Source organism: Felis catus, chromosome A2, assembly GCF_018350175.1.
Source record: "Felis catus isolate Fca126 chromosome A2, F.catus_Fca126_mat1.0, whole genome shotgun sequence".
NCBI lineage: Eukaryota > Metazoa > Chordata > Mammalia > Carnivora > Felidae > Felis > Felis catus.
Window position 1 is genome coordinate 150,540,207 of NC_058369.1, and position 22,325 is coordinate 150,562,531.

Sequence of the window (22,325 nt, forward strand, 5' to 3'; positions counted from 1 at the left end):
CATCTTTAACTCTCAAGAACCTAGAACAGTATTTTAAAACTTTTTAACCTAAACTCTTAGTCAGAAATAAATTTGACATCATGACCCAATACAAAGCTACGTATATTCTTAAAACCCAAACGAGCATGTCAAGAAATGGTGCTTTCCCTTGCTCTATGCAATACACTTTGATGTTTTTGGTTTTGTTGTGTATTAATTTTAATGCTGATTATAATCTACAATATTGATTTTCCATCCTGCCGCTTGCAAAGGTTGGAAAGGACAGAGTATACTCAGAACTACCTCAGGGTTCAAAAAACAGGAGTTATACACATAAGATCAGTATTGGCAATTATGTAGTCTTGAACTCATTTTCTGCTTTATTCTTTTTCTTGCTCCATAGCTAGAAACACCGAGCCCTTCTCTACATGGAATAAATGATATCAGACGGTGGTAATTCATCTGTTCCTTAGACAAAGTGTTAGGGATGGGCTCCCTGTGTTCGGAGCTAGTTAAGCATGACCTCACTGCCTGTTAATGAGTACTTAAGTAGCTGGCAAGCTACGTCCTTGTCTCTTATGTAAGGACTCTCTGTAACTAGGCACACTTTTGAGCACAGCACTAAATTCTCCTAAATAAAGTGCTCGGAGGATCCAGCTTACGTGAGTTTTGCACGAAACATGGTTCTCTGATGCAGTTCCTCTGTCACAACCAACATGTTTTGGAGACAATTATCAATGGCATAACCCTATTAGCAAATTTATCAAAGGATCTCAGAGTCGGTAGGGGCTAATGATCTCTCTCCTTTTTACATGATTTGTGGGAAAACACTAGGAATACCAGTCCTGACGTATAAATAAAAACATTTTATTGTTTTTAATGTTTATTTTTGAGAAAGAGGTAGGAGTGGGGGAGGGGCAGAGAGAGAGAGAGGTAGAGAGAGAATCCCAAGCAGGTTCCTCCCTGACAGCAGAGAGCCCAATGCAGGGCTTGAACTCAAGAACCGTGAGATCATGACCTGAGCTGAAGTCAGAGGCTTAACCAACTGAGCCACCCAGGCGCCCCCTGTAGTACAATTTTAACATAAGGACACTTGGGATAGTGTTCTGTCTCTGGTCTTTTTTTAATGTTTGTTTATTTATTTATTTATGTAGAGAGAGAGAGAGGGAGAGAGAGAGTGCAAGTGGGGGAGGGACAGAGAAAGAGGGGGACAGAGGATCAGAAGCAGGCTCTGAGCTGACAGAAGAGAATCCAATGTGGGGTTCGAACCCACAAACCATAAGTTCATGACCTGAGCCTAAATCAGATGCTTAACCGACCGAGCCACCCAGGTGCCCCGTCTCTAGTCTTAACATGTTCCCAGTTCTACAATGAAATCTCTGTGGTTCTCCTTAATCCCAAAAGAAAACTTCAACTGACTTTCAATTTTATTTCTAACTCACAAAAAACGTACCCATTTTCTTGTTGTTTTATATGCTGTGCCATCTGATGAAGCATTGCTACCACTCAAGCATGGAAGGTAGTTAGGCCTAGACTGCAGAAATTCTAGAGACTTAAATCCCTCACAGACCCTCTGGTCTTCAGGGTAGGAGGTAAAAGGTAGAGGCCAGCACATTCAATTCAGTTGATTTTTTATTTTCTAACAAACCCTATTTAACAGATATAATTATAGTACAGTGGAAAAAAGAGTATACTTGGGAGAGAAACACTAGAATCTGGTCATGGCCCTACCACTTGCTACCGAAAATTGGGCAGACTGTTTTTCTGCCCTCACGTATCATTTCCTTACTTGTAAAGTGGGGGTATTAACCTAACCTGCCAACTGCCTAGTTACTGTGGCTATTAAATGAGGTAATAAATATGAAAAGGGTCTACACAGCATAAGTAACAACCCTAACGACACGATATCAGAACTAATTTAGTAATGTTAAGTCCTGATCAGGAATAGTCATGTCATGTTAGACCACACAAACTGATGCCATAGGTAATGCAGTTGTTCAGAGCTTTCTTGGGGGCACCTGTGTCAGAATCGACCTACAAGCCTGTGGTTAGCTCTCAATCGAGAGGCAAAGGGGAATTCCATCCGCCAGAGATCAGCTGCTAGAGTTGAGTTCAAGACAAAGATGATAAAGCAGCTTTATTTCAGTGCCTCCCCTAGTTCCAGCCGTCTTTTCTTGTCTCCAGTCTAGATCCAGGATTCCAGACAGACCCAAATTAACCAGTTACTTATGGCAGAGGACTACTAGGGTCACTCCTAGACTTTTAGAACTCAATCTAATAGCAATGTTTTGTGTTACATACCTCCCTTCCTAGTAACAACTAATTTTTATGATGATACATAAATCAACATTGATTTAATAGTTAATTTCATGGGATTCAAAGAATAGCCCACTGAGGTAAAGACAACAAATGATATTTGCCCATTTTTTCCATGTTGTATCACTCATCATTAAAAAAATTCTTTTTTAACTGCGGTAAAACACGTAACATAAAATTTACGATCTTAACCATTTTTTAAATGTTTTTGTTTATTTTGAGAGATTGGGAGAGAGAGAGAGTGTGTGCTAGTAGGGGAGAGGCAGAGAGGAAGAGAGAGAAAATCCCAAGCAAGCAGGCCCGCACATCAGCACAGAGCCCGATGCCCAGCTTGAACTTACAAACTGTGACATCATGACCTGAGCAGAAATCAAGAGTCGATTAACTGACTGAGCCACCCAGGCGCCCCACCATCTTAACCAGTCAGTAGTGTTAAGCACACTCACAGTGTTGTGAAACATCTCCAGAACTTTCTCATCTTGCAGACCTGAAACTCTATATCCATAAATAACTCCCCACAGCCACTGATAAGCACCAATCTACTTTCTGGTTCCCTGAATTGACAACTTTAGATAACTCAGAAGTGGAATTATGTAACATTTGTCTTTTGGGGACTGGTTTATTTCGTGTAGTATAATATCCTTAAGGTTCATCCATGTTGTCGCATAGGACAGGATTCCCTTACTTTTTAAGGCTGAATAATAGTACACTGTATGTATGCACCGCTTTCTGTTTGTTTTTTCATTTGTTGATGGACATGTGGGTTGCTCCCCCTCTTGGCTGTTGTGAATAATACCGCTATGAACAAGGGTATGTGAGATCTTTTCAAGATCTTTTGGGTATATACTCAATGGGATTGTTGGACTGTATGGTAGTTTTACTGTTAAGTTTTTAAGGAACCTCCCTACTGTTTTCCGTAGTGGTTGCGTTGTTTTGCCCATTTTCCATTTGCCATTTTCCCACCATCAGCGTCTGTTTGCCCCTTTGTACAACAGGACACCAAGGGTAAGTGGTAGGAAGGGATCGGATTCAGACCTTGAGACTTCAGGCGGACCCCAACCTGCCCTTGGGGCGGGTGTGAACATCCACTGTCCAACGACTACCAACGACCGGCAGTGGAGATTTCTTTTGGTCTGGGGTGCAAAGCCTGCAGACGACATCCCTCCCGGGAGGCTGCCCAACTGACATTTATCAAACTCCTTTGCGTTTCCGGACAGCCGCCCGGGAGCAGGAGCGAAGGTGAGCGAGGCCAAGGAGGCCGAAGGCACTTCGCAGGTGGAAGCCGGCAAGCGCCTGGAGGAGCTTCGCCGCCGCCGCGGGGAAACCGAGAGCGAGGAGTTCGAGAAGCTCAAACAGAAACAGCAGGAGGCAGCCCTGGAGCTGGAGGAGCTGAAGAAAAAGCGGGAAGAGCGAAGAAAGGTCCTAGAGGAGGAAGAGCAGAGGCGGAAGCAGGAGGAAGCAGAGAGAAAAGTCCGAGAGGAGGTAAGGAGGGCGCAGCTTACCCAAGCCCGCAGTCCGCGTCTGGCGACCCTTGTAGCCCGGGGAATAATGTTTTTGCTGGTGCCGTGCTGCTGCATGGACTCTTACAAATACATTTTAAGAATAAATAAACTCGCCGTGCATTAGGCACAATTCTAAACCCTTTACACATAGTAGTCTTTATCCAATTGTAAGAACTTTCTGACGTGAGTAGTCTTATTACCCCATTTTTCAGACGAGGAAACCGAGGCACAGAGCGGTTTTGTCATTTTCCCATGGTCCCATTTACCTTAACCCATTCCCCTCTACTGTCTCTCAATAAAGAACAGCAAGCAGAGGAGGATGAAAAGGTCTGCAGATTCGTTATAAGATCTGAGAGTCACATGATAGTTGTTTTCTGATATTGGCAGGGTTTTTATAGAGAAGATTTTTTTAAGTAGCTTTGCTTTTTTTTTTAATGGAAGAATAAGGAGACGAAGTGGTCAGAAGCAGGGACAGTATCTGCTTTGTTCATTACTGTAAACCCAGGACCCAACACAGTGCCAGGCATAGAGCAGGAGCCCGGTAATTACGAACAGATGAATATGTTCCGTCTCTTAAGACAGAACTGAAAACAACAGATAAAGTTACAGAAGGCAAATTTTGAAAACTGAAAAAGTGCTTAACCAACTACAGCTTTACAAGGTGCATTCTTTCCTTTCATCCTGAAGTACATCATTATTCCCGTTTTATGGATAAACAAAAGGGAATCAAATTATTTGAGTGACTTGTGTGTTACTTGACTAATAAATGGTGGAATCAGGATTGAGACCTCGATTCTCCAAATGAGCTTAGAGCTTTGCCCTCTAATCTTAGAAGAGAGTGACCTTCCGTCGATCCAACTATGCACAAAGACAGCAGATGGCTTTCTGACATGGATCCTTTGCAAAAATTCCCTAACCTGTGTGGAAAGTCTGGATAAATTATTCCAAGGTCTCTTCCAACTCCAGCTCTCAAAGGGTCAGTTGCCTTTGGTTGGGAAGTAATTGGGATGATAGCTCTTTAGAATCAAGCATACCTGGGCTTGTATTTTCTGCCACTTGCAAGCTGGGACCTTGGCAGAGTTCCTGGACTGTGCTAAAACTTCTTTGCCTTATCTGGGAAATAATGTCCAGCTACCGGATTGATGCCATGATCAAACAGATAATTGTGTTCGTGGTGCCTGCTAGTTATAATTATTGTTAACATTGTCATTATTTGTTATTGAGGGGAGCAGAGTGTCAACGAAGGCAGAAGGGAAACATTTGCTCTTAGAATTGGTTTGGACCTAGAAGATTATTTGGTCTAACCTCCTGCCAAACAGTGTCTTAGTCAGTGGAACCACAATCACAGATTGTGTGGCCTACGAACAACAGAGATTTATTTCTCACAGTTCTGGAGGTTGGGGAGTTCAAGATCAAGGCGTCAACAATTCTGTGTCTTACCATTTCATAGACCATGGTCTTTCCACTGTGTCCTCATTTGGCAGAAAGGGGAAGAGAGCTCTCTGGGGCCTCTCTTAGTGCCATTCACGAAGACTTCATTCTCAGGATCTAAACACCTCCCAAAGGCCCCACCTCCTAAACCGTCACTCTGGGGGTTAGGACGTTAATGTATGAATGGCAGTGGAGGAGGGGGGAACCTCAAACATTCAGCCCATAACACAGAGGATCCTTCTGCCACATCCTCTGACAGATGAACATCTAATCCCTGCTTGAGAACCTACAGTTTAAAAACTACAAAAAACTACACACATCTCTCAGTAAACCGTTCATAGAGGATGTGCAACTGGATCGGAGCTCTGAATGTTTTGCCTGAGAGAGGAGACAGGGGAGAGTATTGCAGACCAGGAATTAAGGCACAGAGGGGCTAGTAGGACACATAGGGTGAACATCTGTGACTGCTTTGGTGTAGTGTCTATGTATTTCAGGTTTGTCAAACCATCTACAATAATCTACTCCGTGGAGGTGGAGACAACCATAAAATTATCTCTTGTACAGTTTGAACATAATACTCTAGATTTAACATAAACTTTGCCCACCAGCTGTCTCATCCGTCTTCACAACTCTCCTCAGAAGGAGGTGGAAGGGACATATATTTATCTTATATATACAGAAACAGAAGGTCAGTGGTAAATGCCCCGACAGGATGATAATGATAAGGACCAGCTTCACACTGATCCTAGGAATTTTACATGGGCTTTCTCATTTAGCCCTTGCTAAAGCTGTCATTATCCCCATCTTACAGATGAAAAACTGAGGCATTGAACAGACGAGTAACGCGGCCAAGGTCACACAGTTGGGAAGTGGCCGTGCCAGAGTGTCAGGCAGGTGGACTCACGGGCTCAGGCTTCATCTCTGGCGACCACCCTGGAGGAGGGGGTGGCATGCAGTCCAGAAGCCCACTCTTTCCCCTGCGGCACCACTGCTCCTTCCCCTGCAGCCCTCTTTCCTTCTGGCTGGAAGCTGATACCGATGTCCGTGTTATTTGTTCTCCTGTCTCAGGAAGAGAAGAGGAGGCTAAGGGAAGAGATTGAAAAGCGGAGGGCAGAAGCTGCTGAGAAGCGTCAGAAGATGCCAGAAGACAGCTTATCAGATGACAAGAAGCCATTCAAATGTTTCACCCCCAAAGGTTCATCTCTCAAGGTATTTTTTTCTCCCAGAAAGATTTCTCATCACACCTCTGTCATAATGTGATGGAAACCTGACCTCAGCCCCTTACTTGGCTCTTCATCATGTGGAGCCTCTGCTTCACTGACCTTTCTGCTCCTTCTTTCCGCCTTTTCACAGCTTACCATTGTTGGCAACGTGAGGGAAGGAGAGAAGTGAGGTGGAGAAATTGGTGTCTGTTGTCTCTTAGATGCTTTGGTGTGTGTTAAAGTGACATTCAGCGATTATCTCTAGACTTCACTGACCTGTGCCCTCCCGAGGCCTCATTGGTGTGAGCAATTGAAAATGGAAACATTTAAAGTTCACCAAGTGGGCAACCGTATTATAAAGGCTGCTTTTCATTTTTAATTTCTCATTGTTAAAAGTAGGGCAGCTGGAAGGGGTACTGGTCAAATTCGAAAGCCGTTATCACAGGAGGAAGTGAAGTGTGCCTTGGATAGGGTCCTTTGCCAGGATGAGTCTGGTCCCATCGCTGCCTTCGAGGAGCACAGCTCCCACTTGCCGGAAGTGGGAGAAAAGAGAACAAGCAGAAGGGAGCCCAGTCAAGGACATGGTGGAAGGGTGGACATGCAGAGCAGAGAACAGAAACAAGAGAGTGCTATCTATTACTTACGCTCAATCTGCCATTATTTTCAAATGTATGTCTTTTGTTTTGAGAGTTAACATGTACTGAGCACCTGGCACAGTGAAGACAGTCATTTGTTGAATGAAAAAATGAATCTTCAGAGATTGGAACTTTTAACGCTTTCGCTTCACCTTCATTTTCCATCAACGTAGCAAGGCTACAAAGCATTGACGATGGGCAAAACCAGGAGAGACTCATAGCCAGCCTCCAGCTGGTTAAGTATGTGCATGTGTGTGTCTATAATTGTGTGTGTGAGGTCACCTCATGTGGCCCACTAAAATGTCCAAAAGCCAGTTACTTACATTTTACACCTATTACCTGTCTCACAGGAAAATCAGCATGTTTGATCCCTAAGGAACTTCACCGAGTCTTTTTGATCATCTGGGCCCCAGTCATACCCTGCCACTTCCCTAATGAACTCCGTGTACTCAAACCCTCTGTTCTCAGGATCTGCTTCAGGGGGGAATCCGAACTAAGCCACTGGGGGATTTTATTGTTTAATAGTTGCTATTTATAATGTACCCGATGCATGCTAGGTACTATGAGGGAGAGAAGTACAAAGCAAGGTCGCTGCCCCTGTGGCATTAACACAGTCGACTGCTCTGGGGAATCCAAGGATTACCGGGTAACTAAATGCAGACTACCGACACAGTGAGATCTTAGAAATGACCAAAGTCAGTAGAGGGAAGCTTTGTGGAGTAGAGGAGCTTTATTCATGCACACTGAGATTTGGATTTCAGGGGTGCCTGGGTGGCTCAATGGGTTAAGTGTCTGACTCTTGATTTCGGCTCAGGTCATGATCTCACCGTTTGTGAGTTTGGGCTCTGCGTTGACAGCCTGGAGCCTGCTTGGGATTCTGTCTCCCTCTCTCTCTCTGCCCCTCCTCTACTTGCTCTCTCTCTCTCTCTCTCTCTCTCTCAAAAATAAATAAATAAAAAGAAATTTGGATGTCATAAAATTTTCCTATGTCATAAAATATTCTTCTTTTGGATTTTAAAACCATTTAACAATATAAAACTCATTCTTAGCTTGAGTGCCATGTGAAAACCATGGCCTGCATAAGACCCATGGGCACATGGGCCGTAGTTTGCAGATCCCCACTATAGAGGAAAGAACAGAAAGGCAAAACAAAACACACATACACACACACACACACAAAATCCACTCAGTTCAGGCTATCTCCATGCAGTGACCAGAGTTTGTTGTGTTCCAAGTCTGGGTCCTTGTGTTCCTGCTTCATCAATAATCAAAGATCCTTCTATCTTCCTTGAAATCTCACCCAAGCTAAACTTTCCTTGAACAATCTTGGTAACATGAAGAAAGTAGAGAGGAACATCTATACTTCTAATTTCTATTCTTCCTATTTGCAGGAGAAACTACAGCCCATCCTCCTTCTTCAAATATCTCCTCTCGACTAAATTCTTCAACTTACTTAATTTCTCTGGTCTTTTCCTCAACCAGACTCCTGGCTTCCCATTTCATAGTCTCCCAGGAGGCCATTCATCTGCCCCCTCCGCTGGAGAAGCATGTGTGAGCAATCAAAGTATTTATGTTAAAAAGAAACAAAACATTTTTAAATTTCTATATAACAGAGACACGCTTTCAGGAACAGACAATCTATTGCTTTTCTCCATAGTATGTGCCTTGAAGAATTTGCTGTGGCTCTGGTTTTAGAGCTCAATTTCATATGCTACCATTGAATTCCTACCATTGTTGCTACTCTTGGCCCTGTGACTTTTGTAAGTGGTTGTAAGTTAACATTGTAGCATGCCAATGCAAGGGAAAACATTTGCTATCTGACCTCAAAATATTATCAACTCATGTATTTTGTTAAGTTCTCATGACTCCTTCTATTCCTTTGTCTGGGAAACTGAACCTGGTTTCGCACAGTTAAATTTTGTTAGCAGTGAATTATTTTTCTTACATAATCCATGCACAGAACAAATTTTAAGTAAATTAAATATAAAATTGGGTTTTTATTGTTGTTGTTTCCATATTTTGGTGGTAAAAGGGGTGTAGGGGAAGGAGAGAGCCAATTTTAGAAAATGAATAGCATGCTTTTCTCCCGAGTTTCATCAGGACAACACCGCCACCTCTCGGTCTTCAGAAGAACCAACTCCTGTCGTTAAACTACAGAAATTTGTGTAGTGTAAATCCAGTACACATTGTTACATTGTCTAGATTAACCAAGTTAAGGAATTTTCCAATAGGAACGCACCCATAAGTTCATGGTTAGCCCTGACAAAACGCGATAATGAAGTCAAGCTATATTAAATACCGTAGATACAAAAGGAGATGTTGGCTTCCGAGAATCTCTGTAATTTGAATTAATGGGATAGCCGAGGTCAAAAGCTCATCCCGGAGTCGGAAGGATGCTAGAAGTGCTACAAAGAGCAAGTCTCACCTCTGCTTCCCCTTACTCATGCCTCTGGCCTTCACTATGTGTTTCATTCCTCCATCCCCCCTCCTCTGTGTGTGTTCCCCAAATCTTTGTGCATGGGTTTGCTCCACAACAAATGTCCTATCCCCTGTACCTCACGCACCCTCACTTCTATAAACTCACTAATAAAACTGTGTCAACTGTAAACTAAAAATCTCAGCTCCGAATCAAACCTACTGCATATCTTCTCCATCAACCCCAGAAACTCACTTCTCCTATGGCCCCAGCATTTTCTTCTTATCTTTACTTGGTACCTATCACTTGAATGTTCAGTATTTCATTCATATATTCTGTTAGTCTTCGCTACTGACTGTGTTCTCCTTAAAGAAAGGGATACTGTCTCGTACATTGTCGAGTGTTCAATTTTATCCAGTGGGTACTCAGTATATAATTTATTGCTTAGTTACTTAGCTGGCAGGCTGGTAAGGTTAAAAGATGGTTAGATGGATGGATGGATAGATGGATGGATGGGTGAGTGGATGGATGAATGGATGGATGAATGATGGATGGATAGAGGATGGATGGATGGGTGGACGAATGGATGGATGGATGGATAATATTAAAAGTGCCAGTGCATTGCATGGTTTCAATGTATTTCGCCTATTCAACTGGGAACTTTTTCTCCAGGGGTGCACTTCTAAGTTTATATTAAAATCATGAAAATAAGATTTTTTTTTTCAACGTTTATTTATTTTTGGGACAGAGAGAGACAGAGCATGAACGGGGGAGGGGCAGAGAGAGAGGGAGACACAGAATCGGAAACAGGCTCCAGGCTCCGAGCCATCAGCCCAGAGCCTGACGTGGGGCTCGAACTCCCGGACCGTGAGATCGTGACCTGGCTGAAGTCGGACGCTTAACCGACTGCGCCACCCAGGCGCCCCATGAAAATAAGATTTAAGACACTTCGCATCCCACAAACTCAGGGCTACTGATAGCACTTTTTTTGCAACAAGTTTTATTTTTAATGAGTTTGCTTTTATCATTATAAGAAATCATTGGAAATGATGAGACTCCCCCCCCCACTAACCTCTATAAAAATGTTATTCAACTGATATTAGAAGTGAAGCATGTTTTCCAAAAAGCCTAAGGGTGTTTATTAATAGCCCATAAGTCCCACGACAGTCCAGGCCAGAAAGAGCCACTAACATCTCAGAAGACTCTAAGGCACACTCAACCACACCAGTCTAGGGTAACTGAAGTCTAGCAGATTCCTTGGCTGTCTTGAACAGGACAGAAAATGGACTCCTTCAGCACATGTGTGCTTTGGCATAGGCAGTCATATACAAAGGTTTTACCATGTGCTGACTTTGATAGGTGGTAAATGACAGAGGATATTGCTACCCTGGAGTTGGGTATCATAAGGAGTCAACAGATAATTGCTGACTTACATAGAACATCTGATTTGATGATATAGTTTCAGTAAACCAAAATGTTTGACTTAGTGGCTTTAGTTTTAGCAAAAAGGAATTTCCTAGCTTTAAAGAGAAAAAGGAATTTGTTAAAGACCACTGAACTTACCATTTCATCAGTTTTTCCAGGCTTATTTCCATAATTCCCACTTGGGCTAACAGGGTTTCATGAGAGGCCTCAGCCCTGAGGAGCTGTGCCCCAGTCTCAATCCAGCCCCTTCCCCATCTTCTATATTCAAGACAAATTAGGCTCAGCAGTAGGTTGGACAGCTGTCAAGTTAAGAAACCAGGCTAAGCAGTAAGTGAATAGTTCGGAGTTCCTAGTTACCTTTCTTATTCGATCCTATTACACACGTAATACGTGTTAAAACATGGTGGGAGAATTTTGCTCATCAAATAACATGGTATATCTGTACGTATAAATACATCCTAAAGGGTAACAGCAAGTGCTTTTGAAAGAAAAAAAAAGTTTTTGTCTTGAAACGTAATTACTTTGCCACTAATTTACATTGTTTCAGAGGCTTTGTTATTCCATTTCTGTCTGGTCTTTAATTTACCTCCAGAACTTTGTATTTCTCCACACTTTCTCTATCACCTGCCCAGTCCTATGTTTGTCCCCTCCAAATCTCACCTCAAATACGTCCTAAGTACTTTACCATGGAGCAGAGTTGCTGGGCACAGAATCCTATTACCCCGGCACACTCTCTGAAGCTTTTACTCGCCCAGTGGCATGGGCCGAGAAACATCGTTTATAAGCTGCAAATATTAACTAGGGTTTGTTTGTTTGTTTGTTTTTCAATTCCTAGATAGAAGAGCGAGCAGAATTTTTGAATAAGTCTGTGCAGAAAAGGTAAATGTGATTGATTGTTCAATGAGAATCATCAGCTGTTCTATATGTAAGGAAAGATTCTCTCTCGTATTTTTATGCATGTGTGTGTGTGTGTTTATTCACTTAGCAGTGGTGTCAAATCGACTCACCAAGCAGCAGTTGTGTCTAAGATTGACAGCAGACTGGAGCAGTATACCAGCGCAATTGAGGTGAGAGACTGTCTCAGTGCCACGGTCATGGGCAGACAGAAATAGATTCTGCTGATAGATGACCGTAGAAGCTTAGGACAGTAATCACAGCCAATAACCACATTACTATGTTAGAATATTAGTGGTGCTCTATTGTACTTTGAACTAGCTATACAGAAGAACAGTAATAGAGATAAATCGTAAATAAATTGTTGTTTTCTACTTTCAGCCAGAGTATTCTTTAGTGAAGCTGTTACTCTTTTAATGAATGGGCTCATTGGTATTGAACTATATTACTTGTATGTTCATAAGTATATCTTCAAGATCCTTAGTTACTTACAAAATGTGTTCCCATATGTAATTTCAACAGTTACAACTTGGGTTCATCTTTTTTTTTTTAATCTATCAAAACTTTTATTATCAAATAAAAGTAGTACTATAAGTTAATATAAAGGTGATAGCCAGACCAAGTTTCATCATCATCAATTTAAAAATGATTGTTTTGTGCTCTTAAGACCATAGTTTTATGCTTCTTTCTGTTTCAACTTTTTTCCACACCCCGCCCCCAAAGGGGGTTCTACACTATTTGGAAATAAAGGATATTTCCAAGTACCAAAGCACTTGGTATAGTGCCATTGATCAAGATGTGTTTTCTCTCTTTTTGTAGTTTTAGTCAATGGTTTTACCCTTCAGATGTGTATCACAACCTATAAAGTAATTGGATCAGTTTGGTTTGATTTTTCTCCTGTCCTTTGTACTGCAGAGTGGAGATCCCTGTAAAATTGTTCACAAACAAATGATAAGAGGGAATAAGAAAGAGAGAGGTCTGGATGATTTGTCAAATGAATAATCAAGTCCTAACACTCAAGAGGTGATTTTTCACAAGATTGAATGTCCAGTGAAATATAAGACAAATTGCAGATTGTTATTTTCTGTGGCTGAATTGATCAGAGCTCTAATAGGATTAAGGAAGCCAGGACTGGGGCCTCAGAGTTTACACAGTCCGGGGAGATACTTTTATGTGCAGGCCACTGATGGTACCACCTTGCTATCATCCGTGTGTGGCCAACCACCCACACAAGCCACAGGCCACAAAGCAGGACCGCCAGAGAAACTGCACGATTCTGGGTATGCCCATCACTACGGCTGGAAATGTATCTTGAATGCACACCTTTCATTTTCTTCATCTGTTTTCTCCTCCTTTCAGTATGTTCTCCACACAGAGGTCTCTCAATTTTTTTAGTTTTTTAACATGCCCTGTCTTCAGCCCTTTGTGTATGTCATTCCCTCTACATGGAATGGCATTTGCTCCTCCTTCTCACCTAGCCACTTCCAAGCCTTGTGTCAGATCTCCATTTTAATGTCACTTCTTCAGAGCAGCCTTCTTTGGTTCCCTAAACTAAGTATTATTCCCCTAACACATGCTCTCTGGGCATGCTTTATGGCACCACATTCCTTCGCATACCACTTTTCACAATGTGAAATAAATACTTGCGTAACTAGTTACCGTCTCTCTCCCCTATTAAAGTGTTAAGTCCACTGTAGCTTACAGCACAGACTGTCTTGAGTGACACAATATCCCCAGAGCCTAGCACAGTGCCCTGCTCACATAAAGCACTTCAAAAGAATCTGTTGAAGAAATGAAGTGAAATCTCCCCTTCACAACTAGTGGTGTCCCAGTAAAAGGCATAGTTTCTTTTTTTTTTTTTTTTTTAGTTTATTTATTTCTTTTTGAGAGAGAAGAAGAGAGAGAGCAAGCAGGGGAGGGGCAGGCGGGAGGGGGAGAGAATCCCAAGCAGGCTTCACATTGTCAGCGCAGAGCCCAACTTGGGGCTCGAACCCACGAGCCATGAGATCGTGACCTGAGCCGAAATCAAGAGTCGGATGCTTAACCGACTGAGCCACCTAGGTGCCCCAAGCATAATTTCATTTTTTAAAGATCCTCTGATGTATATATTATGGTTTATTTGAGGTCTATATGTCATCAGAATGTAGTTTTACGACAGAATTATTGTAACAGAATTAACAACAGAATTTTGGGGGGAAGGTGATATTTTTAAATATCACAGTGAATTTTTTCAATGTTAACGTTGAGGAAGACAAGCTCGCTGTAATTTTATGAGAACAGACTTATCAGCACCAACCCTAAAAATAGTTCACACGTTTCAGGGAACAAAAACCGCAAAACCTATGAAGCCAGCAGCCTCAGATCTCCCTGTTCCTGCTGAGGGTGTACGCAATATCAAGAGCATGTGGGAGAAAGGGAATGTGTTTTCATCCCCCACTGTATCAGGCACACCAAACAAGGTAAGTATAGGATTTTGGTCTTTTAATTTTGGAAGTTGGATTTTTTTCCTTTTTCCCTTGTTTGTTTTTGTTTGTTTCTGTCTGTCTGTCTCTCTCTCTCTCTCTTTTTTTTTAAGGAATCACACTAGTTAATAATAAAAGCAGTGAAGACGATATAATTCTTTCAGAGGCAATGTGTTCATGAGGCTAGACTCTGTACTATGCTCTCTGGCCACAGTATTCTAAATGAAGAGTTTGAAATTGATCCTCAGCCCCTGGAAATAGGGAGGGGGGTGAGGTGCGGAGGAAAGAAAACCAGATAACATAGTCTTTAAATAGCAAGTTTAAGGTTTCTTTTACTCAAAATACTAAATCTAAAGATCAATCATTGATCTGTGTTATGTGATGGTTATGTGAAGTAACACTTCATAGTCTTTTGAGGTTACTGTTAAGGGGTTTTTTTTCCAAGTAAAGTTTTTTTTTTTTCTCTCTCTCCCTCTCTCTCTGTCATGTTGGATTATTAACTTTGTAGGAGACTGCTGGCTTGAAGGTGGGGGTTTCCAGCCGCATCAATGAATGGCTAACTAAAACCCCAGATGGAAATAAGTCACCCGCTCCCAAACCTTCGGTAAGCAGCTTTGGGTTTTTCTGAAGTTTTTTGATCTCTTAGTTTTTAGCAGCAAAAGAAAACAGGCCGTGGGCCTATTTGCCTGGGAAAGACAGTGCTCCAGTTCAATAGCAAAAAGGAGGGGCTCAGATTTACAGAGGATGGTCCACCCTAATTACCCAGAGGGTAAAATGGAGCCATAATCGCCTCTACACCCTGAGAAGAGCAGTTAAGCCCGAGCTGGAGGCAGTTCACATTTACGTTCTTAAATGGTCTGTTTGTTTAGCTTCCATTCTGTAAATCACAGCTAGGAATTTGGAAGTGAAAATGTCAAATTATCTTGGCCACTTCTCTGTGGAGAGCCCTCCTAGACTTATTCCCAAAAGAATGTGTATGTTGGCTATTTTGAACCCATATTTTCTAATTTGCCTAATTTCTGTAACTTAACACAAAAATATAGTAATTGGGTAGTTGTTGAAATAATTGCTGTAATTTTATTGTCAACACCTCCAAAGGAAAGCCATTAGAAAGAAAAAAAAAACAGTAGAACTGGAAACTATAAAAACTGGTTATGAATGTTATTTTTGGAAATCTAACATTTTCTTATTAAGCGTGGCTATCTTACTATAAAAATGTTCTTTTAAATTTTTCATTGAATGTCTGATAATTGCTTTCCATTTATCATTATGATCAAAAACCTTACTAAGCTCCCTACCAAATATTAGTGGGTTTTCTCTGTTAGATTGCTTTTATGCCTTTGTTGGTGCCCAAGGGAGCAGAGACTGCCTTGTCACAACCACTCTAAGCCAGAGGTAGAAGAAAAGCATTCTAAATCATGGTCTCTGCGTTGTTGACCATTTGATTTCGTCCATTGGCTCCACGTTTAGTCTCCAAAGTCAGTAAAGTTTATCACTTTTCCAACTTAGAAAAGAAAAAATAGAAATATTTCCATGTCTTTCATGGATGCAACTCCCTATAGTCATCTAATTAGTATTCAGCCCAAGATTTTTTGCATTAGGACTCACAGGAGGTATAAAACTTAATGTAAACCCAAGTTACAATTGGAAAGTCTTTATATATTGGAAAAAACATCTCTTCCGCCTTCCCAGTAGATACAGGAAAGGGGGCCTATAATTGGAGACAGTTTAAGTGAGAGATCATACCCAAGAGGTATGTTCTCTTAAGTGTCTCAAATTTCCCCAGCACCCAAGGTGACATAAAGAGTAGAAATTACTTTTTGGGGGCGTCTGGGTGGCTCAGTTGGTTGAGCATCCAAGTTCGGGTCAGGTCATGATCTCATGGTTCGTGGGTTGGAACCCCATGTCAGGCTCTGTGGTGACAGCTCAGAGCCTGGAGCCTACTTAGGATTCTGTGTCTTCCTCTCTCTCTGCTCCCCTCTCCCTACTCCTGTTCTTGTCTCTCTCTGTCTCTCAAAAATAAATAAACACTAAAAAAAACAAAAGAGTAGAAATTCCTTTTTTAAATGGTAATTTATATAATTTATATAAGTTATATAAGTTCCAGACTAGTGATTATTAGCCTTTCTGAATTGGGGATCTCTTTGAAAACCTAATGAGATCTAAGAACCCTATCCCCACAAACCTGCATTTGATACAAATTCAGAAAGTTCATGGACCCACTGAAGATCTCACAAGCAAGGATAAAGAGAGAAGGTGTATGTTTTCCTCTTTGATGAGTATGGCACGTTGCTAGAGGAGATGGTCACTTTTTCACATTTACAGTATTTGCAATCTATTTCATTTCTATATCCTATTATACTCCTGTATTCAGCCCAGGACTTGACCCATACTCTTTTAGCAGTACCTTAACTGATAAATCTATCATCATCTGTGTCATCCTAATGGGAGGGTTAAGAGATTTAACTTAGTTATTATTACAACATATATAATAACTGTGTCAAGGTTTCCACCAAAAAAGCCCATTTTCTGGCAGGACCAAAAGGTATTACAGGGAAATTACAAAATCATTGCCTGCCTTACCTATGATTTAGTAAGCAATTTGCTAGACCATCTCCTAGAGGATGGAGAGGAAAAGGAAAGAAGAATGTGGCAATTAGTATAGCTCGTGGTGACCGCTTTTCTCCTATGTCCCATTGGATTTTGTAGACTAGTGTGGCTTCCTGAATGAAGGTCACATCGGAAGAAAACACATGTAAGTGATGTTATAAATAAAAGCCAGTTTGAGTATGCTTGATAAGCAATTTAAGCTTTGTGCACATCCCTGGCGTAGTAGACACAGCACTATGCCCAAATCTGAATAAGCAACAAGGCAGTCTCTGGGGAACGACATGACTTGGAGCCCAGCAAGGCAGGAAAGTAAGTCAGCGACACTATGGATCCAGGAGAGATGAAATTTCTGAAATGCGGAAAGTGCTGGAAGCATCCAGCAGATGCATAAAACTTGTCAGGAAAAGGTTAAGTCCAGGAAAGCAGCTTAGAAAGACAGATCAAGCAAGGATCTGATCCAGGCCTTGTCCAGGTGGTCTCATACTGGTGGCCTGCAGCTAAGATCTGTGTAGTTTGGGGCCATCGTGTTTTATTCCCCTTTTTAAAATTGTAATTTGAACACGTTTCAGGTGTAGAGGCAGACAATCTTGAATTTGTCGATTCTCTGTTGTTGTTGTTGTTGTTGTTGTTGTTGTCGTCGTCGTCGTCGTCGTTGTTGTCGTTGTTCTGCACCAGGCCTCTGCAGGCATTTGTATTTCCAGCCTGGCCCTTCATGGCAGGCATCTGAGTTTGACACCCTTGGGACTCTGGTCAGCCTGACCCTGAACCCAGGATGTCAGAAGATTACCTAAGACAACAGCAAATAGGAGACCTTCGAAGGGGACTTCTGATTTGCGATCAGAAGTGGTTTCTCTTCAGCCCCTTGTTTATGTTCCCCAGTATTCATGGGTGGAGGGGACAGCCTGGCTTTGTTTTGACAGATGTGTGGCATGTGGACAGTAAGGAAAAATCAGAGGGAAATTCTTTCACCAAAGCAGTCCTCACCCAGGGAAGCCTCAAGAAGGAAGGGAGTAATCCAAGGATTAGTGTCTTGCTCAAGAATTCCCCAAAGGGAAACACCACTGGCTATGTAATAATATTCATATATGCTAAAAATTAAAAGTGTTCAAAATAGCTCATCAAATCAATATTACTTAGGGTCCCTGAAATTTAACTTATTCAAAATCAAACATTGATTTATACCTGATTCTTTACTGGGACATCTACTGCTGTTTGTGGGTAGAATTCCCAGGATTTCGGGGTAACTTTGTAAACGGAATCCAGTTCTGAGTATGTCTGTTTTATCTGGTTTGTTCTTTGTGTCTAAACTACATGTTACGTATAGCAATTTAAGTGCTAATTTGTCTTTCTTTTTGTTTAAAAAAAAAACAACAACAATGTCTTTCTCAGCTGAATTCTCTTCTTGATTCTCTGATCTCTGGTTGATTGGAAACCTGCTTCTCCTGCTTCATTTCTCCCTCTTCTTCCGGAGTGGGTCTTTCTCTAAAATGTAGTCTGGTCAGGTAATTTCATTTATATTTCCCTTTTGATTTAAAATGCCAACTTACCACTTGGATGTTAATATTTTCTTAAAATGGACTCTTTAAACTCTTTAAGTGCTCTCAAAAGATTCATAGGCAGGATTTAAGGGAAATACACTTCACCGTCTTCTGTAGAAGAACATTCATGTGAAAGAATAACAATTGTTTTATATGAATCAAATAAATAAGGTAATAACAGCCCCTTTCCAGAGCTTCCATTAGTATGTTCCTAATTATAGTTTCCCAAATTTTCAGTCGTCCAGACAATTTGGCAGCTCCTAGCTACATTGGCAAAGGTAGTGGAATTCTTCAAAAACAATCTGATTTGTTGCTTACTGGTTCCAAGTTAAATAGGTATAACTCTCTCCTAGAATATCAGGAATCCCAGCCACAACGGAAATCCAGAAACTCAGTAAGATTAAGGTAAATCTGAAATGCTTCACGTGGTACCATTTAACCAGTGCATTTTTAGTGTCGGGATTTCAATAGTATCTGTCAAAAATATGTCCATTTAGACCAGTGTCTGTGGATAAATGCAATGGCTATTAGCTTTGCCTTCCTAATGAGAAAAGGGCTTGCCAAAATAAACATTACTATTTTGGTAAAACACATTTCTTTTCTCCAAACTACCTTTGCCAAGTACTAGCATAAGCAAATGCTGGAAGAAAAGTAAATGGAAACAGAAATTTGGACCCTTATCCAAACCAAATTAATTATGAGGTAGTAAATAACGAATCAAAGCTATGTAACTGTTATCAAGCGTATTTTAGTGTTTTCTTCCCAAGATTTCCGCATGTTTTCACATACGTCATCAGCTCGATTTTCTCTTATGGGTACAATTTGTGGCAAATGTTTACTTTCATGGAGCTAGGTTCTACTGATACACTTCTGAATTACCCACCTACTCCTCAGGAAACACGAAATGACCGGAGTCTGAGGAAAGTGCAATTAGAAAAGCATTTTAGTTTGAGCTGCCCAGAAGCAGACTCTAAGATAGTGCAGGTAGTTTACTTGGGAGGTGAAGAAAACACTGCAGGAAGTGAGTCAGGGAAAAGCAGGTAACCAATAATGTTATTAAGCACATGGGCTATAAAAACTTAATCCCACTGGGGCAACCCAACATAAAACACATGCTTCAGAGTTACCCCTACATGAGGCATGAGTGAGCCTGAAAAATATTCTCGCACCAAGTCTCATCGGTGAGTGATTGAGGACTGCTCCTGGGGTTGTTAACTCTCTGAACTTCCAGCCTCCCTCCTGGGTGGGCGAAGTGGGCATCTGTAGCCAGAGAAGGTCCTCAGGCAAAGAAATGGAATATCGGCATCTAGAAGTTAGGCTGGAATGTACTAAAGTCCTAAGAGTTCGGGGATACAGGCAGAACGCTGAAAGAAAAGGTAATCTGCAAGAGGTGAAACGCTTACACAACCTCAAAAGAATTATTTAAAGCTAACGTATGTTCTGTTCACTTCTAAGAGCGTGAAAAGTTAAAAATAGGCTACGTTATTTTAAATATGCTTTTATTCCAATTCTACTGACCCATTAACAGTAAGCCCTTGGTTGAGGATAGGAGCTAAATGCTGGATAATTCTAGCCCATTCTCGTGTCATAACATAGATCAAGGTCTATGTAAAACCAGACTGTGGCTAATGATCCTTTTGATTCCATCCATTTCATATCACTAGGATAAAGTGTATTAAACAAGAACTTGATTCAAACAAATAACAGACGTGGTGACTTATTTAGACCTGGTCAGAAAATATAAATGGCCACCCTACCAATTTTCTCTGCTTTTCCGTCATTAGGATTTGAGGCCAGGAGACGTATCTGGCAAGCGGAACCTCTGGGAAAAGCAATCTGTGGATAAGGTCACTTCTCCCACTAAGGTAATTTTCTGGGAAGATTTGTTTTTCATAGGTTCTTTTCCTGCTGTGTGCTGCAGTATGATGTCCCAGGGTCAAATGAGACATATCACAGATCCACAGAGCCTTGTCTGGGTGACAATCACCTTCTAAAAATTTATATATGGTACAGTGAAAGGCAAAGTTCACAGAGCCTTCAGAATTGTAGGCTTGTCAGTCATCCAACATAAATAGTCCAAACTCGTAGGGTAGTTCCCAGCAAGACATTCTAGAAATGCCACAGTGTTAGGAGTGTTGACTACAGAGGTCATGTCATATAAGCATGGTCTGTAACTTCCTTACACGGTCCAGGCTTGGAGCCACAGGCATTTGAAGATCACCTGGGGAAAAAACGTCTGTCTCCGTGAATGGCTCCAAAGCTGCTTTCTGGAACTATTACCTTGCCAGCAGCCTACGACCTAAGGTTGCTATGGCAAAAAGTTAAAATAGTATTTAAAAGTTAGGCAAAACTTGCTACCCTATGAAAACTTATAGTTAAGAGTGCTTGGATTTGTCTTTTTTGGGGAGTGGGGAGGGTCTTCTGGTCAAAGGCTGTGCTCATTCTTCACACAGGAGGCTCTGTACAATATCTAAATGATGCACAGACTGAAAATAAGACCCCTTGTTGTCCAGCCAATTCAACTTCTAATTGTAGCCCTTCCCCAATTTAAGCAACAAGCCCAGTCTTCTTTTTTTAATAGAGGAAAAATTGAAAAGAGAGAAATCAGAGAGCAACTAATAAGCAGTATTAGAACAGTGTGCTTATGGGTCAGTTTAGAAGCACTTTTCTAGCAAACCCAGAATAAGGAACACCTCAAAGACAACCAGAGGATTTCTACAGTTTCTCAAGTGAGAGAATCACTTCCCCTTCCCTACCTTCTACAGGCTCCTAAGTCTGGCACGGCTGCCTAAGTGTGTTGTTCCGTCTCTTGATCAGTTTATTGATTGCTCTTACATTCCAATAAAATCCACTAGCCCAGTCTCTCTACTTATGGTGAGTTTTAAATAAGTTTTCTAAGTCATGGCTGAATATATTAGAAGTACCTAGTAATAATTATCACCACTACAAACCACTAACGCTTTCTGAGTGTCTGCTCTATGCAAGGGACTGTTCTACTTTCTTAAGCTACATTATCTCAACTACCCTGTGAAGTGGGTTTTATTATTACTGCCATTTAGAGCTGAGGAAAACAAAGCACAGAGAGATGAACTTTCCCAAAGCCAACAGCAAATAAGCTAGCAAAGCCTGCATTGAAACTGAGGCAATCTGGTCTGAGCCTACTTTCTTTTTTTTTTTTTTTTTTTAATTTTTTTTTTCAACGTTTTTTATTTATTTTTGGGACAGAGAGAGACAGAGCATGAACGGGGGAGGGGCAGAGAGAGAGGGAGACACAGAATCGGAAACAGGCTCCAGGCTCTGAGCCATCAGCCCAGAGCCCGACGCGGGGCTCGAACTCACGGACCGCGAGATCGTGACCTGGCTGAAGTCGGACGCTTAACCGACTGCGCCACCCAGGCACCCCTGAGCCTACATTCTTAACCATTATGCATGCTGCTTGCTTTTGAAGATTGCATATTTAGCAGAAAATATAAAGTTTTAAAGTTCTTTGCTCAATTTTCTCCTGGTGGAGGAGGGTAGGGGGATCGTTTATGAGTTTCTTTTTTCAGGCAAAGAATGAACTTTTGTTGACTTAAGCCATTATGGCCCCTCTAGCATCTCAGAGGTGGCAGTCCAAATGTGTATGTAGTTGGATTTCTGAGTAGAGGGTACCAGCTGTCTGTAACCCATCAGTACCAGTTTAATGGAGCCTCTCCAGAGGATAACATTCCTCTGAGCCAGGGTTCTGGAAAGTGGAGTACAGATATAATCTGGAATGGTAAAACTCAAGAGAACTCCACTCATGTTCAATACAACATAAACAGTACTCCTTGGAATTATGCAACATGGTGGTACAGGTGAGAAGGTGACAGGGTGAGTGCCCCCTTTTCCTCAGTCTATAACACAAAAGTCTCTGTACAGTAGTAATGATGATAG

General features: G+C 41.5%; 1 protein-coding gene across 8 annotated transcripts in view; it reads left to right on the plus strand.

Annotated features, from left to right (window-relative positions):
* The window catches only part of CALD1 (caldesmon 1), a 188,303-nt gene that overhangs the window by 162,739 nt on the left and 3,239 nt on the right, over window positions 1-22,325 (plus strand). For 7 of the 8 annotated variants that reach the window (XM_019825826.3, XM_045052782.1, XM_019825825.3 and 4 more), the window contains 7 exons: window positions 3,513-3,777; window positions 6,297-6,437; window positions 11,742-11,785; window positions 11,892-11,973; window positions 14,122-14,259; window positions 14,771-14,866; window positions 20,195-20,275. In XM_019825826.3, coding sequence (XP_019681385.1) covers window positions 3,513-3,777; window positions 6,297-6,437; window positions 11,742-11,785; window positions 11,892-11,973; window positions 14,122-14,259; window positions 14,771-14,866; window positions 20,195-20,275 — 847 coding nt within the window. The remainder of the gene's footprint in view (window positions 1-3,512; window positions 3,778-6,296; window positions 6,438-11,741; window positions 11,786-11,891; window positions 11,974-14,121; window positions 14,260-14,770; window positions 14,867-20,194; window positions 20,276-22,325) is intronic. The other variant, XM_019825831.3, reaches the window with a different exon arrangement.